Source organism: Choloepus didactylus, chromosome 4 (assembly GCF_015220235.1).
Source record: "Choloepus didactylus isolate mChoDid1 chromosome 4, mChoDid1.pri, whole genome shotgun sequence".
NCBI lineage: Eukaryota > Metazoa > Chordata > Mammalia > Pilosa > Megalonychidae > Choloepus > Choloepus didactylus.
In genome coordinates this window covers 103,697,592-103,715,375 of record NC_051310.1, presented here as the reverse complement: position 1 = coordinate 103,715,375, position 17,784 = coordinate 103,697,592, and the positions used below count along the sequence as shown (strand labels likewise).

Here is a 17,784-nt window from a genome sequence, read left to right as displayed (position 1 = left end):
CAGGGTTACCCAAATGTTCCACAGTATAATGGGGTTGGGGGAGTTAGGAGCCCCAGTGCCTCTGAAAGCAGTCCTTGGGGGCAGGGTGACAGTTGCCACAGAATGGAAATCAGCTCTAGGCAGGCTGTATCATGGGGAAGGGAAGGGCTGTGTCAGCCCCATCTGACCAAGACAGGCCCAAGAGGACCAAACTGGCCTTTGTTTCCACCACAAACAACCAGAGACATTGAGTTCAGACACAGAGCTTCCTGCTGTTGCTCCCAACCACAGGGAGGCAGCTGGGCTCCAGGCAGACCACTGAGGCACAAACATGCCTGGCACCAGGAAGCCTGGTGTGTTCTGAATCTTTTCTGCCAATGCAAACACCCCTCAACATTAATCCCAGGATTGAGAGGGAAATGTGGAGAGACTTCTCATGTCTTCTGAACGAGGGAAAGAAAAATGTGCTATTCAGGCCGTATCTGGACAGTGGATTCTTCTGATTAGCTCCCTTTAAGAGTATCCCTGATAAACTGGAGGACATCCAGAGAAAAGAACAGGATGTGCTGGGGACCCAAACCATGACAGGTCAAAGGGGCAGGTGAATCACCACAAACTCTCCTTAAGTAACTGAAACCCTGCTAATGCAGAAGAGGGAGCAGGTTCCTTCTGTGTAGCCTCTTAGGACAGAAAGGGGACTAAGGGGCAAATGCTCTGGGGAACTGTTAAAGGACAGAGTAGGCTGTCCTTACAGGTAGTCAACTTTTAGTCCCAGGAGGTGATGAGCAGAAGCTGAAGGACCACAACTGCAGGTGCTGCGAAGGAAACGTCTGCTGAAGGCACGGAGCTTGCACAGACCTCTGAGCTCTTTTCCACCCCTGCATTGGTTCTCAAATGAAACACCATCTAAGGGGAAGGACCTTTTTCTTCTAAAAAAAGTATTCAAAGCACGTGAAACCCACTTGCTCAATTTGGACACGTCTGTGATGCCATCGGGAACACTGTGCCAAGGGGAATGAGAACGCAGGCAGATGGAGCAGCAGCTGGGGGTTTGGTGCCCTCTCTTCAATATTAAAGCTGAGCCCTGCTCGTGTTGGTGTTGTTGTTTAGTATTGTTATTTAACTGCTCTTGTATTTATGCCTTCAGGACAGAGAAGCGGGCCCTGCCTCCTGGCACAGCTCTGAGGCCTAGAATCTGGCAGCCCTACAGAATAGATGTCAAAGAATGCTTGGTGAGGTTGAGCCAGGGGAGGGACAAGGAATGTCTCAGAAGCCTTTGGAAGAGGGAGTGATGTGGAGGGCAAGCTGCCCCCACATGCTACTTCTGAAAGTCCTCCGAGACACTCCCCAAACTGGATATTGCAGAAATATGAGCTCTGCTGGCCACAGCCACAACACAGCAGCCACCCTGAAGATTGGGTAGCAGCCCTGCTCTAGCCTTGGGCACATCCTGAGGATGTCACACCCCAAGAGACCCAAGAGTCCCAGGGCTATTGCTGGAAATTTCTCTTGAAAGTGAATGTGGGCATGGCATAGCTGAAGTATCCCATGACATCCAGGGCCTGGAATCAAGGGCTAGCCCTGTTCTCGCACCAAGACCCACACATACACCTTGCTTGCCCCGCTGCCTCTGCCAACTCAGATCAGCCAGAAGAGCTAAACATCGGACAAAGCAGGGAGAGTTGATCAGCAGATATATTGGGGACAGGAGAGAGGTGGCAACTTTATGAGTGCCTCCTACGGACAGCCGCTTTTGCAGCCTGCTGGGACTCAGAAGGAACATGGATTTCAGGGGGCTCCTCCGGCAAAGATGAGCTCCAGGGCCGCCTGGATGTCTCCCCCGGTGGCCTGCAGGGCCCGCAGGCTCAACTCATCGTCCTGGATACCCATGTCACGCAGCTGCTGCAGCTGGGGCTGCCACTGGCTCTGTGGAAAGACAGGACCAGGCAGAAGCTATTAGTTGGGATCCTACTGCTGACTGTATCCTTTCAGGGGGAAGAAAGGAAGGCGGGATTCCTACAGCAATGTTTCTGAACTTAGAACCTGATGGCTTCTAGAAAGGCTAAAAGATGTGTTTGAGGGTTTAGAAAATAAATTTTAAAATGAGTTTTGTTTCTGAACATACATAGTGAAGAGTTTTACTCTCATCCACTCCCATCCCATCCTCAGATAACCAATTTTATTTGTTTCTTTGGAGAAATATAAATATATGTTTCTATATTTACCCTTTTTTCATACCCCTGTTCTACACTCATTTTTTTAAATGGAATCAATCTATCTTGGAAATATTTCCATGCCAGTTCATACAGAGCTTTTGAATAACTGTGTAATATTCCATCTTGTGGATGTCCCGAAATGTAACACAACTGGGCTATTTCCAATTTTTTTGCTATTACAAACAATGGTGCAATGACTAACATTGTATGAATGTCATATTCTACAGGCACACACATCCCAGGATAAATTCCTAGAAATAGGGTTGCTAGGAATGTATTTTCACTGTATTTCATTTTCAGTGAATTATCTGTTCATATCCTTTGCCTATTTTTCTACAGTATTAATTGTTCTCAAATTTCTAGGACTTCTAGAAACCAGGGAGATTTGCCCATTGTCTGATATTTGTTAAGAACTTGTTTTCCCAGTTTATCTTTAACCTTCAGATCATGTTTGCTTTTTCGTTTGGTTTGGTTTGCCATGCTGAAAACTTCACTTTTAGAAACTCAAACTTGATTACTCTTTTATTTAATGGCTTCTGGATTTTGAGTTTCAGCTATGAAAGGTCTTCTCTATTATAAGATTGTAAAGAAATTCACCTATATTTTCTTCTAGTACTTCCATGGCTCCATTGATGTCTAAACCATGAAATTAAATTACTTTTTCTCTCTGTTTTAAGACTGCTTGGGAGGGTTTCTACTTTTAGTTTTCCCAAAGTGTTTCACATTAAAAAGTATTATTATTTGGTATTTCATGGTCTCAAAAGACTTAAGAAACAATGTCCTAGAATATTACAGGGATGATAAAACCTTTCCCTTGGCCTTAGAGGGCCTTCCATCTGGGTACGAGTTTGAGGCGGGCAGGGGAGAGTAACAAATCAGTCCGGCAATTACCAGAAATGCAAGTAAGTCATTCATTCATTCATCCATTCAAACATTCACTGAGCATCTGCTAAATACCAGGTCAGGTATGAGGAGCTAGGACCCCGAAAACTGCAAGGCAATACAACAAATCAGCTAAGCATTAAGGCAGAGAGCCTTTAACTTCAGAACCTTTAACTGGGCCCCACACATGGCATGTGTGGGATGTCCCAGGTGGGGTGGGTGGCACTGCAGGCTAAGGGAACAGCAGAGCAAAGACAGCTAGCTTAGAGAGGGAAACCATGTGTTTGCAGGTGGGAAGGAGAAGGCAGGATGAAATACAAATTCAGAGAGGCAGGCAGGCTGGGGTGAGAATGAGGCATGCTTAAAACACCACACAAGGAACCTAAGATGGCGGCTAGGTAAGACAGGGCAAAAAAAACACCTCCATGAAAAATATTAGATAAAAACTAGAAAGTGATCCAGAACACCACTTCCAGAGTAGCCCAGCCAGACAAGGTCTGCTAAATCCACAGGGAACATGCATTTGGTGAAACCAGGAGTCTGCATTCTGAAACGAGTGAGTGAGCCGGCTGAAAGTCCCTCGGCCACGCTGTGGTGTGGGGAAACGGTGGGTTGGCATTTGGAGATGGACTAGTTCTTTAAAAAACAAAAAAAAGAAGCCCGGGAGCAGCTGCAGATACGATGGGAGTGGGCTGGGCTAACACCTCGGTGTCTGGAATGGAGGATACCCCTTCCCACACCCACTGCTGATTGTCTCAGGCCCAGGGGAGCAAAGGGGAGCCAAAAGGAGAAAAAAAACACACAACTTGCAGCCATCTCCCCGGCGGGTGGGGGCACTCCTGCCCGGGGCTGAACTCACAGCACACAGCCACGCCAAGAAACCCAGGGAGTCTTTCCCGCAGCACCACTCACACGCCACAGTATCAGCCGTGGACAGCGGCCTTTACTACACCCACGGCTGATTGTCCCGGAACTGGGAGGGTGGAGCTGTGTGGAAAGGGGGAAGTTAACGCGTCCCATTCAACCATCTTCGAAGCGGGCTGGGAACGCCCCTGCACAGCCCGGCATCCCAGGGCTTCCCTGGAGGCTGGCGTGCACTTGTGACATGGCACAGCCCTCCCTCCCTCAGCAGAGGTCCTGGAAGAGCACAGCAGGGAAGGGGGAACCACTCAGAAATCCCAGGGAACCTACGCCAATACCAAGGACTTTTGGGTCAGCGGCAGAGAACAGCCTTAAATCTCCAGGAACACCTGGGAGTTTTGATTATTAAAGCTGCCCTTCCTCCCTAACCGCTCAGACACATGCCCCTCATTCAGGGTGGACAGCACCGACAACACACCCAAATTAAGTGCAATAGTTGGACCCCACAAGAATCAGATCCCACGCACCACAAAGTTGGGGAGAACTAACTTGAGGGGAATAGGTGACTCACGGATGCCATCTGCTGGTTAGTTAGAGAAAGTGTACGCCACCAAGCTGCAATTCTAACAAATTAAAGATCAAGTAAAGCAAATGCCAAGAGGCCAAAAACAACAGAAAATCTTAAAGCATATGATAAAACCAGACGATATGGAGAACCCAAACCCAAACACCCAAATCAAAAGATCAGAAGACACACAGTACTTGGCACAATTAATCAAAGAACTACAGACAGGCAACAAGAACATGGCACAGGATATAAAGGACATGAAGAAGAGCATGGCACAGGATATAAAACACATAAAGAAGACCCTAGAAGAGCACAAAGAAGATATTGCAGAGTAAATAAAAAAACAGAAGATCTTACGGAAATTAAAGAAACTGTAGGCCAAATTAAAAAGACTCTGGATACTCATAATACAAGATTAGAGGAAGCTGAACAACAACTCAGCCTCCTTGAGGACCACAGAACAGAAAATGAAAGAACAAAAGAAAGAATGGGGAAAAAAATCAAAAAAATTGAAATGGATCTCAGAGATATGATAGATAAAATAAAACATCCAAATCTAAGACTCATTGGTGTCCCAGAAGGGGAAGAGAAGGGTAAAGGTCTAGAAAGAATATTCAAAGAAATTGTTGGGGAAAACTTCCCAAACCTTCTACACAATATAAATACACAAAGCATAAATGCCTAGCGAACTCCAAATAGAATAAATCCAAATAAACCCACTCCAAGGCATATTCTGATCAGACTGTCAAATACTGAAGAGAAGGAGCAAGTTCTGAAAACAGCAAGAGAAAAGCAATTCACCACATACAAAGGAAACAACATAAGACTAAGTAACTACTCAGCAGCCACCATGGAGGTGAGAAAGCAGTGGCATGACATATTTAAAATTCTGAGAGAGAAAAATTTCCAACCAAGAATACTTTATCCAGCAAAACTCTCCTTCAAATTTGAGGGAGAGCTTAAATTTTTAACAGACAAACGAATGCTGAGAGATTTTGCTAATAAAAGACCTGCCCTACTTCAGATACTAAAGGGAGCCCTATTGACAGAGAAACAAAGAAAGGAGAGACAGATATAGAGAATTTCAACAGATATATATAGAATATTACATCCCAGGTCACCGGGACACACTTCTTCTCTAGTTATCACGGATCTTTCTCCAGAATGGACCATATGCTGGGACATAAAAACAAGCCTCAATTAAAAAAAAAAATGAATTTGTTCAAAGCACATTCTCTGACCACAGTGGAAAACAAATAGAAGCCAATAACCTTCAGAGACTTGGAGAATTCACAAACACCTAGAGGATAAAAATGAGGGCAAGATGAAAACTTTCCCGGATAATCAAAAGCTGAGGGACTTCATCACCAGTAATCAGTCTTATAAGAAATGCTAAAGGGAGTTGAGCAGGCTGAAAGGAAGGGACACTAAATAATTGACTTAAACTACATGAAGAAATAAAGATTTCCAGTAAAGATCACATGGTAAATATAAATACCAATACTACTGTATTGTTGATTTATAACTCCACTATTTACGTCCTACAGGATCTAAAATACATGAACTGTAATGATAAATCAGTGGTTTTGGACTCAACGTAAAATATGTAATTTTTGACAAGAACTACATAAAGGTGGGGGAATGATGGAGTATAGGAACATAGTTTATGTGTCATATGGAAGTTAAGTTGGTATCAAAGAAAAACAAGATTGTTATAGATTTAAGATGTTAAATTTAAGCCCCACGGTAAACACAAAGAAAGCATCAGAGAATATGACCATAGAGATGAAAAGTAGAGTAGGGGTTCCGAGAAGCAGGGGAAGGGGCAATGGGGAGTTAAGAAATGAGAGTAGGGTTTCTGTTTGGGGTGAAGAGAAACTTCTAGAAATGGATGGTGGGAAGGTGATAGCATTGCAACATTCTAAATGTGATTAATCCCACTAATGGAATGCTAGGGAGGGGGTGGAATGGGAAGATTTAGGCTATATATATGTTTCCACAATTGGAAAAAAAAAAAAAAAAAGCCAGTCTAAATAGATGACAATTAAATGCCAAGGATGATCCTGGATGGGATCTGAGGATGGAGAAGAGGAGGCTCAAAGGGACACAGATGGGACACAAGAGAAAAAAAAAGGAAATATAGAATGTAAGCTTTATATCAATGTTGAATTTCTTGAACTTCTTAGCTGCGCTTAATGAGATCGCATAAAAGAATGTTCTTGTCCATGGGAAAGGTATATGTGAATTATACTGTTTGTTCAAAGATATGTGCAGCTTGCTCTCGTATGTTCAGAGGACAGAGCAATAGATGATGGATGACAGATAGGAAGGGAGGGAGGGAGGGGGGGGGAGAAAGAAACGATGGTGTGACAGGATCCTAAAGGTGATGGATCGGGGTATTGGGGGAGGGGGGTCGGGGTATGATGGAGGTCTATGTATGGAGTTTGTACTGTTTTTGCAACTGTTCCTGTAAGACTGAATTTATTTCAAAATAAAATTTATTAAATTAAAAAAACAAACAAACAAAAAAAACACACCACACAAAACTGGATTCATTTTACAGACCAGGTGGGGCCACTGAAAGCTCCTGAGTTGGAGAGCAATGTCAGCAGGGAAAGACAAGTTGTATATATGTCCTGCCCTGTTCCCAACTCACTGTCAGGAGGGCCACGTGAAGTAACCAGGCCTGGTGCGTACACGCTCAGTGATCAGTCAACGCTCACTGAATGAATGAATGACTCCTTGACTAAAACTGCCATGGTTATCTAGGCCAGTTCAGTATTGTCAGGCTGTGGTCACTGGGTGCAGAAAGAAACCAGAGGGACCACTGCCCTTGCTGTACTTTCCTCAGCTCTCCCACTGTCATGCCCCAGCTGTTTCTACAGCAAAGCATGGCAAATGGGAAAGACCTCCAGAGAGCAGAAGAAGTTTGGAATCCAATGTAACTAAGAAGCCACATGGAAAACTGGAAATGGGGAAGACTGACCTGAAGGCTGGGCTGCCCAGAGGCCTGCAGGGCATGCTGTAGGGCTTGGCTGAAGAGATCATTGGTGATGGGCGTCCCTGACTGGACGCTGGAGGACATTGGTGAGGTTCCTGAGGAGTGGCCCTGGAGACAAATCAGTGGTCAGTGCCACCCTCAGTGCCATCTCAATCTCACAGCAGACGGCTACTGCTGAAACATCACCCACAAGGCTCCTGGGGTGCCTAACTACAGCCTCACAACAACGGCCTGCCCATGAGACAACTACACAAAGGTACCTAAAAGCTCTCCACGTGGGCAGGAAAGGTTCCATTCTCTTTTGCTCCAGGGAAATGGAATCCAAGTCCCCTGACTCAGCCTAGAACCCCACCACTGAGAGAGATGGCCTTGGAAACTGGTAGTGACCCATTATCAGGAATTCTTAAGCAGTTGATGTGTAGCTCCCGTCAGGGATATGGAAGGGCACATTATGTGAGGGGAGAGCCTTCTGAACTACTAGGAGGAGGAATCAATCAGGACTATGCCGAAACCTGGACTTCTCAGTACTAAAAGCAAGTGAGGGGAAACCACCCATCCTGCCCCCTGCAACAAAAAATCTCCATCAGGGCTCCAGGCAGACTTTCACTCAAACCAGATTCAGCACTAGAGTCAGCAAAGGCAGACCCACTCTCCTGCTAGGGAGCGTCTCCCTTAGGGGCCTGGCCTCAATTCCCAGCCCTCTCTCCATACCTGGGTGCCAGGAGTCGGTGTGTGAGAGCTGCTCTCTGGAGTGCTGGCTAGGGCCAGGGCAGTGGCCAGCTCGCTCTGGGTAATGGGCCGGGGCCCGGCAGCTCCACTGTAGCCCAGGGAGGCTGGGCGGGAGCTGGGTGTGCTGCTAGAGGGTGTGGACCTGGTGCTCTGGAAAAGGGAGACAACAGAATCAGGGAAACAGCACTGTAAAATTCCCAGATGAACCCAACCCCCACTCCAGGAATGGTTCTTAGGGAGAGTCCCTAAGCTTCCAGGTTCTTAAAGGAATCCAGAAAAAAAGAATGGCATGGCATGGACTTGGCAACCAAACAACCTGTGACTACCTCCCAGCCCTGGGGGTGCTCGGCCCAAGTTGGGGCACATCCCCGGCACTATCTCCCTCAAATGACAGGCGGCCAGACTACTCACTGGGTGAAAGTCATCCTCATCATCCGAGAGCCCTTCAAACAGGAAGCCACCTGGGGGAGGGAGAACAGATTTCAGAAGGAAGAACAGAGAGGCGTAGGCACAGCTCCAAAATCTCAGCTCAAGTTACTCTCCAAATTCATAGTTTCATCTTTCCTCTTGGAAAATTACAGGACAGATGCACTTCCTGACTCAAACTGAGAGTTCCCAAGTAACGCCCTCTGCCAGTGCTATACATAGCTGCTGAGTAAAGTGCATCCCTGGGCGCTGCCAGCTCCTGAGGGGCTCACCTGACACTCTCCTGGGGCTCACCTGGCATATCCCGGTAGGAGCTAGAAGGCATGCTCCGGGAAGAAGAGTCGGCCCCAGGCAGCGGAGTGCTGCCTGCCACCGAGTGCAGAACCAGGACGATGGCATTGACCAGGGCCGGATGTGCAGGAACCAACCTGGGAGGGGTAGAAAGAAACTTAAGGGTGACTGAGAAGGAAAGAGCACCCTCAGTCATGGGGGTGGGGAGGAGTTCTGGGTGCTCCCTCACAACACTCGAGCCCCCAGTGCCTGCCGTTAAATTCCTCAGTCTTTAGCAACTTCCTCCAGGAGGCACTGTCCTTCAGTTCCCAGGATCCACAGCATATTCATCACTACCCAGAGGCCTTCCCCCCCAGAAAAGGCAAGAGGTGGCATGGCATGGCAGGAAATGTACAGCCTGGGAGGCTCCAGGCTCAGTCTCTGGTCTAGATTCCATCACAACTTCACCGGGCAATTTTTGAGAGGGCCCTTCTCTTCCCAGGAAGTGGCTCAGTTTCTTTATTTGCAAATTAAGGAAATACAAACTCAACTGTCCTTTCCAGCTCTAAAATTTATGGATCTATGTACTTGCTTCTTTTTTCCTCAGTTTAAAATCCTTCAAAGGTTCCCTAATAGCTACTGAATGAAATCTAAACTGAGCCTGGCAGGCGAAGCTCTTCCCTCAGACTCCTGCTTCATCCTAACTTCTCCACATGTTCCCTGCCCTAGGGATTTATCACCCCCCAAGTAGCCCTTGCCTTTCTTACTTCCACACCCTCCTGACATATTTTGAAGGGAGACTTGGTGACAGACTGGTAAAGGGCTCCACGAGCAGAATCCAGGGCAACAAATAAGGTTCTGGCCCAACCAAGTAAGGAGCCATAAGATGCCCTTGGATAAGGTGGTTACACTTACGTATCAAGCATGTTGGGATCAGCAAAGACAGAGAAGAGGTCCTTGTCTTGAAGAACCCCTGAAAAAAGAAGATGGCCCACCTCAGAGAATGAAAATCTGGCCAGATCCAGGAAGGAGAAGAGGCTTCAGGCCTCAGAGCCACCGGCTCAACAGGGACACAGGACCAAGAATCAGCCCTCATGAGAGGCAGGGGGAATCCCAGCACCAAGCAGCATAACACAAGTACTTTCCGTCTTGTTACTACATCCTGTTCTGGAGGGAATGTTCCCCTGCTTTCCACTGCCCCCTGCACTTAAGACACATACTGAGTACCAACCACTGGCAGTCTCCTCTTCCCCATATCTCGGAGTTCTTCCCTTAACTATCAAGGCTTGCAGGAAGTCTTCTTTGATTGCTGTGGTTCAGGCTAACTGTTGCCCTCACTTGGCATCCTCATACCTCATTTATGATGTTAAGCCACAATCTTTCCATGGGCCTAAGAGCTCTTGAAGGACTGGGTCTAACTATGACATCTTGGTGACACCCCTTCTCCCTATAAGACCGTGATCCTTCAAAAGAGGGTCTAAGTCTCCTTTTGGATTACTGCCTTCTCCTGATATCTCCTTCTCCAACAACTCCTACTTCCTCAAGTTCAGTCCCGTACTTACCAAGAGCAATGGGGTCACTGCTGAGGCCTGGGGTGGCCACAATGATCTGATCAAGAGATTCCTTATTGCTGAGCATCTTGAAGACCTGCAGGAGAAATGGGGAGGGCTAGCACTCCAATCAGCCCTACGCACTCAGTAAGTACCCATACTCCCCTTAAGTATTTCCTCCCTGTAAGTGATTGCACCTGTACCACCACAATGACACAAAAGCCCCAGGAAACAGATGAACCTCTTTTTTTCTCTGAGATTATGGCTTCCTAGAGGAAAAAGAAACAATCAAAGAAAGTAAGACCACAATAAAGCTCAATCTCTGTGGTCCTTTCCCCCACCTACAGTTCTAATGCTTCCAAAATAAAAGCTTTCATGACAAGCCCAATAACAAGGGTTTTCTGAGGCCCCAAAAGTCCTTTTCAATCACATACAATTATCATTTTGTATTTGTATATACTGGGAATTTTATAGCTGTATTAATATTGTTTACCAAGTCTCCTATAAAAGACATCAGCCTTTTTCCCCAGTGAGGAAATCCAGGTAAGGGGTGGTGGGAAAGCAGTTCAGCCACAGTTCAACAATGAGGCCCAGCAGAAACAGTATCAGGATCCTTTGGCTGTAACCATATTCACTCCCTGAGGTCACCAAGAGAGGTTGTATTATCGTTAGAGGGAATCAACAAGGCCTGGCTGAGGGGGCCTCTTTGGGAAGGACAGGCCTCTAATGAGGCCCACAGACACGGCACAAACTCCACGAGGAACTCTTGGTTGCCACAGTAACAGGCGTCCCGATTCCACGTGCCACCACTCGCCAGCATTCCCACCCTCTCCTGCAGTCCTGGAGAGAGAGTTTGAGGCTGGGGGCTGCCACACCCACTCACCGCCTCTCTGTAGGAAGAGCTGCTGTGCAGGGCAGTATGCAGCACCCGGAACTCCCTCAGGGCAGCCACTCGGTCCACAGGTTCTGGGGATAAGACACTCAACAGTTACCCTGGCCCTGCCACGGACACGATGGCAACATCACTTCAGCACGTGCCCGGGTGCAGCCTGGGCTGAGGGTTCCCTTCCCTCATCACCCCAGTGAGGATGTGAGCACCTGTTCAGAAAAAAAACATTTATACCACAGATGTGAAAACTGTACTCTCTTTTAAGAATCTTTAGTAGGTAAAACAAACAAAACCAAGTTTTAACCAAGGGGAATATTACCACCCAAAAGAAAAGGCTTTGATTTCCTACTAGAATTCCCACAGCGGGAATTCTAGACTTCTAACATTGCAAAAGGGGGAAGGTATAATCAACTCAACAGCTGCTCATGCAGGGATTTAAAATAAGTGCTGCAAACCATCCTAACAATATGAAGCCATGTTGACAAAATAAGTTGAGAGAAAGAAATAGAAGAAAAAGTAGTAAGTGTACTCTCTGAAAACTACATAAAATATGTCAGGGTGCATGTGGTCCACGGCTGGAAGGGGACAAGGGAAAGAAGAGTACTGAGGTAGGTGACAGGATCATGGGTCACTGTTTCCTCTGTGATGTTTTCTTTTGGGATTCTGTAATACTCATCTTGAATTTAAAAGAAAAGACAAGACAGACCAAGAAAACTTAACTTTATTTCTAAGGCTCTTAACAAACTTTCATCCCAGGCCCAACAACAAATGTTTCACTGGGGCCAAAAACTCCTTTCCAACTTCTGGACAACTATTATTCATACATATGGGAAAAGGTTTAGCAGTTGTCTTAGTTTTACTTGGTTACCTATTTAAGACATGGGCCCATTTCATAGGTAAAGAAATTTGGGTAATGAAAGCAGGGGCAGGTAGGCAGTTTCCCCCAGGCACACTTTTTAAAGCATACTTCTCCTCATGTAGTACTACTCCTTATAACTGTTTGAGCTATGTGCTGCCAACCTGGGGGAGGGGGGCACCCCTGGAGTGGTTCAGTGTGGCAGCCATGCCCTTACCGACAGTCTTAATCGGGTTGTCTCTTTCGAAAAATCTCATCTTAAGTAAATTACCTCATTTATTCATTCGAAAACCATGTACTGAGCATTTACTCTATGTTTGGCTTTGGGTGAGGCACAGGATGCAAAGAATAAAAGAGCCTCTGACATCAAGGAACTCTTAGGACAGTAGGAGAAAGAGACTAGAACAAACACACAAAGACACGATTTCAATATACCATGGAGGACCTGAGCAGAGATGTGGACCCCAGGGGCGGGGAACACAAAGGCAGGCAAGACTCCCTGAGTGGGAGGAGGTCCCACAGGAGACTGTGTGAGCAGGTGTTTAAGGCAGAGCAGATGTCTACTGCGGGGTGGGGTGGGTGAAGGCATTTCAAGCCAAAGCGAGAACATGAGCAAAGGTGTGGAAGAATAAAAGATGTAGTACTTTGAAGGAGCAGCAAGCTGTTTTCTGTGGCTGGAGGTTGGGATGCACAACTCTGTTCAGAGAGCAGGCTGAGGTGACATCCTGAGGGGCTTTGTAACCTGCCATGGAGAACCACCAAAGGGATCCAGGTGGGAGGGGAAGGACTGATCCAGTGGGAGATCAAGAAAGGTGCTTCCTTTTTGAATAGCACTCAGGGATAAAATATCTAAAATACCTTCACAAAAAAAATTTATTTTCATATCTAAAAGGTCATTGTTACCTCCCAATAAAAAAAATCCATTCATATAAAAAATAAATCTCTAGGCAGAAGGGGGGAGGAAAAAGACTCTTAATACCTTCAGATAATACTCAGCTAAGAGCAATGGTTGTCTCCATAACATCTCTGAGCTAATCTCACCCTTTGGAAGTGGGAGGCAGCCAGTCCAGCGGAGGGACATGGGGTCATGAGCCAAGATAACATGGGTTCACATCCCAGCTTTTGCATTCATTTTTTAAATTAAATACCTTTCTAACCCTCTTTTCATCTTTAAATTGCTAATGCCATTACTAAACACTCAGGGCCACTGTACTGATTAAATGAGATACCAAAGCAAAGAAAATAGGGTTCACAGAAGCAACAAATGTTACTTTCATTCTGCCAGGGCCCTCCAGTCCAAGACCACCAGGGGACATCTGTTGTTAAACAAGTTGGGTACATGGCTCATTATGGACAGTGAGTATGCACACCATGGAGAACTGTGGGGTGTCTCAATAAGAGGATGTCAGAAAGGACTTATTATAGGATTTGGGCTTTGGTTGGATGGTTTTGGGGGAAGTTTAAGGAAGTAGGGCTTTTCTCTGGATTGGATGCTGTCAGGAAGTGCAAGTGATTTTATAATCTTATCTAGTAGGAGGGAAAACTAGAGGAAGGCTAAAGATGTAATTGGCGAAGAAGAGGAGTCACTCATAACAGCCAAGTTAGAGGGATAATTGGTCATTTTTGTGGTTTGAACAATGCTTCAGGCTTTTGTCTGTGTTCAGACATGATAGGGATCTTGTTTTTGTCTTGATCCATCATGGTCTCAGAGTCAGTGGCCTTGTCGTATGTTGATGATCTGTGAAATTGTTTATGTTCAACAAGAGAACACCAAGGCCTAGCTGATAGTACCAGGCAAGCCCACAGACATCAAGGGCTGCTTTTCTTTCTCATTTCCCATCAGTTTTCAAAAGCTGTTTTTGTCCTTTTTTGTTTAGAACTGAAAAGAGGGTAAATTTCAAGTGGATAACTTGTTTTAGTACTTGGAAACATTATAAAAATATGCCAAACTGCTAAGGTAATCTCTTCTATACAGCTTACCTTCATCTTGGGTAGCTTTTTAAAACACAAATGCAAAATTTAAATCATGAATTACAAGCAGTATCTTTTATTTGTAAACCAAAAAGGCATTAGGAGCACTGTATATTTTCTCCAAGAGCAACTTTAACACTGTTTGCATATTTCTAAACTTCAGGAAAATAAATTACTAGTACAGCAGAAGGAGTCAGCTAACTGAAGAAAGGAAGTTTGTAGGAAGATTTGCTAACAAGAGAACAGAGTACAGCACAAGAGGAATTCAAGAAGTTTCTAGCTCTTTTCTAATGTGAACAACAACAACAAAAGAATACAAAGTTCACTGAGAAATAGGTTCTTAACCCAAAGGAGTTTTAAAATAGACACACGCTCCCCACCATGTTAGAAAACGGCGGGTAAGAAACTTAGAAAGTAGAAAAACAAATCCCCTTCCATTAGTAATGGTGGCAGCAAGGTCAAAACTGGCCTCTCTATCAAGTGATCTAATCCAATAAATAATAAAGACATCCCTTATAAACATCTCAGTATAATCACCCCTTTGCTCCACCCAAGCCTATGTCCCAAAAGCACACAGACTTTTCACTTGCAGATATTATAAAAACTCTGCCCATCTGACTAGGGCCAGCCGCTCACACACCTGGTTTCTGATCAGGCTCGGGCCAGGACTTGCGCAGAACATGGACAGTTGAACCAGGTTGAATGCCATAGAAGTCGAGGGTCTGGTCATCTTTCAGCTTCCGGCCACAGTAGATCAGATCTGAAAAAGGTACAGTCCATTTATATTTTGCTCCTGAAAACAGTTTATACAGTTGGTTTTTGTCCTCTGAGAACCTTACCTTGATTGGACACAGAGCTAGAGAATAATAAATGCTAAAAAAAAAAAAAAAAAGGTACTTTTTTAACAAATATATTTTAACAATTGTTATCAAGTAACAAACTCACAAAATGGAGTTATACAGAATCTGTCCAAAGGAAAGAGCCCAAGAATTAACATTACGGAGAATGAATGGAAAAAATACAACAAAAAAGGATTAACCCAGTCCTAGTATGACTGAAAAAACTGTTTTGGCCAGTATGCTATTATCAATTACCACAAACTTCTTCCTTCACCTGGAATGCCCTGTCATTTTCATTACCTTTTATACCTTCCCTCTAACCAAACAAACAAAAATCCCCTAATCATCTCTTAAGACCTATCTCAAATGCAATATATACCAGAGAGCTGCCCCAGACCAACTCCTCCTTCCCTAGCCCATCCCAAATTTTAGCTCTCTCAGAGAAAGAATTCAGCAATGTCAGAGTTAAGGAACTTTGTGATAAAGTAGTTGAGTATGATACATAACTGAAATGGCAACCAACAGTTTTATTGTATAACTTGTATTTCTATTTGCCCACACTCACTTCCCTGAACTGTTAACACTATGAGGCAACAAATCCCAACCCTTACTTTTACTTTACTCTTGTAATTCCAGAAATACAATTCCCCAAAAGAAATTAGTCTGTAGAGACTCACCAATCAGCTCAGGGTCTGGAACAGACTCCTGGAGTTTTCCAGCAATGAGCTGCTTCAGAAATGAAATACTATAGCCCCCCAGCGAGTATTCTCCCAGCTCTGTCTCTGGCAACCGAAGAATGGACTTTGGGGCAAGTGGCTGGTCAGCCAGCTTCACTGCCAGGTGCCAGTCTGAGAGAGACATCCTCTCTCTTTCGCGCTCTCTCTTTTTCCCTGTAAAAGAACAAAGCCTTAATAGCTGAAAAGCAAACCACTACCCAATTCCACCCCAACCTCACCAAGGGGTTGAATGAGAGACAATTCAGTGTAACAGTTAGAAAAATACAGGATTCAGTGTCAGGAAGCAGGAACTGGAATCTGGCATCCTCTCTTTACTCATCCTTGATGGAGGGCAAGTAACTTCAGCTGACTGAGCCTCAGTTTTTTTCATCTTTAAAGTGGACATTAAAATACCATCCAACCTAACTGGAATGTTGTGAGGTTCAAATGAGATTATCCAAACCTTTTCTTTTGTACACTCCTTCTTTCGGATTTTCTCCATCAACTCTTGCTTGAACTATTACAACAGCTTTATAACATGTTCCTTGCCTCTTGCTTCTACCTTATGAAACATCTATGATGCCAACCAACTCATTTTAAAACTCAGATCTGACTGAGTCACCCCTCTGCTTAGAACTCCTCCAATGGCTCCAAACCACCTCTATGAATAAATCTAAACTCCAAATCCTGGTGTCAAAACCACTCACATTCTGCCCCCCTCTGCCAGCGTTCTTTCCTGTCAGAGCCCCGCACTGCCTCTCCGCCCTCCCCCAACATGTAAATACACCTCGCTAAGCCTCCATTCATCACAAAGCTCTCCCCCATTTAACATCTCTGCATGTAATTCCTCTTCTGTCTTTGGCCTCCTAGCAAATTCATACCAAGACCAACCCAAATACAACTCCTCTGTCCTCTCTTCTCCTTCTCCTAGGCTCTCCCTCCTCTGTTGTTCCTACAATCCCCCAAGGACAAAGGACTATAAATACCTGTTTACTTCTCAGACTTGCCTACTATTTTGGGGGGTCCTTGATAGCAAAGACTAAACTCTTTCAACTTTATTGTTCCAATGCCTGGCAGATATGGATGCCCAGAAAGTAAATCAGAAACTCTGAGGGTGGAAGAATCTTGTAAGGCCTTTGACAAACCCTTGATAAAACTCATCATTATTGCTTTCTCTTCTCTGGAAGGGAAGAGGAAAGAAAGGCTGAGAGACTTCCCAGCAGACCCTTCCACCTTGTTACGACAGGAGAAGATATACGTCCTTTTTATACACCATACCTCACTTAATCTTCACAATTGTTTCCTGAGGCTGACACTGTCATCCACATCTTACAGATGAAGGAACAGAGACTCAGAAAGGTGAAGTCACTGGCCCCATGTCACAGCAAGCTAGTAGTGGGGCAGAGACACTATCTCTTTGGTGACGACCCCACCGCTCCCGTGGGTCCTGCTAACTAGCCCACTCCCGTCGAGCCCGCGCGACCCGGGGCACGGCGCCCTCACCCGTCCCGCGGAAGGAACCCGGCCGCGGTGCCGCCGGTGTAAACACTCACTCTGGCCCTCTCGCCGGAAACCGGAAGCTCCGCGCTGCATGCTGGGAGTTGCAGTTCCCGCTGCGGGCCCCGCCCCCTATAAATTACCGGCCCGCGGGCGGTACTGCGGGATCTCCGGCTTCGGTGAGGAACCTGGCTCCTGGGCTGCTCAAAAGTTCTGATGCGAAGGCCTCTCCGTGCTTTTGTTGGAGACGCTCCTGTTTTTTTGTCAGTCTTTCCAGGCTTGAGTGGTGCGGGTTTTAAAACAGCGAAAACCAGCCCTGTAATTCTGAGAAGAATAGAAAGCCCGTCGATTATGTCGAGTTGTTAGGGCGCCGCGGAGTTGGACCGCCCGCTGGCGTGCTCTCGGCTAGATTGCGGACCCCGGAACCGCACCTGCTCTGGCCCTCAGCTCCGAGAGCGCTCTTTCGCAAGCGGCTTCTTCACATGCTCCCAGCGGTTCCCCGCAGCTCTTAAGATGAGAACGGCTGTCCTCTGG

At 45.8% G+C, this 17,784-nt stretch overlaps 1 protein-coding gene across 2 annotated transcripts; it reads right to left on the bottom strand.

Annotated features, from left to right (window-relative positions):
• Positions 1-1,656: 1,656 nt before the first annotated feature.
• Positions 1,657-17,381, bottom strand: UBL7 (ubiquitin like 7). 2 transcript variants are annotated; one of them, XM_037833442.1, is made up of 11 exons: positions 17,257-17,381; positions 15,715-15,927; positions 14,839-14,958; positions 11,366-11,448; positions 10,495-10,579; positions 9,848-9,905; positions 8,957-9,090; positions 8,648-8,697; positions 8,219-8,386; positions 7,493-7,615; positions 1,657-1,905 (listed from the first exon to the last, which is right to left on the bottom strand). In XM_037833442.1, the coding sequence occupies exons 2-11, from the start codon at positions 15,896-15,898 to the stop codon at positions 1,768-1,770; spliced, it is 1,143 nt and encodes a 380-aa protein (XP_037689370.1). In that variant the 5' UTR covers positions 15,899-15,927; positions 17,257-17,381; the 3' UTR covers positions 1,657-1,767. The 2 variants fall into 2 exon arrangements, with proteins under 2 accessions (XP_037689370.1, XP_037689371.1); XM_037833443.1 differs by lacking the exon at positions 17,257-17,381 and adding an exon at positions 17,032-17,197.
• Positions 17,382-17,784: the final 403 nt, after the last annotated feature.

Excerpts from the sequence above, each read along its gene's own strand:
- UBL7 (XM_037833442.1), bottom strand. The coding sequence starts at position 15,898 with ATGTCTCTCTCAGACTGGCACCTGGCAGTGAAGCTGGCTGACCAGCCA. Across the intron at positions 10,580-11,365 it reads GCTCTTCCTACAGAGAGGCG|GTCTTCAAGATGCTCAGCAA; the intron begins GTGAGTGGGTGT and ends TTTCTCCTGCAG. Across the intron at positions 9,091-9,847 it reads GATCCCAACATGCTTGATAC|GTTGGTTCCTGCACATCCGG; the intron begins GTAAGTGTAACC and ends TACCCCTCCCAG.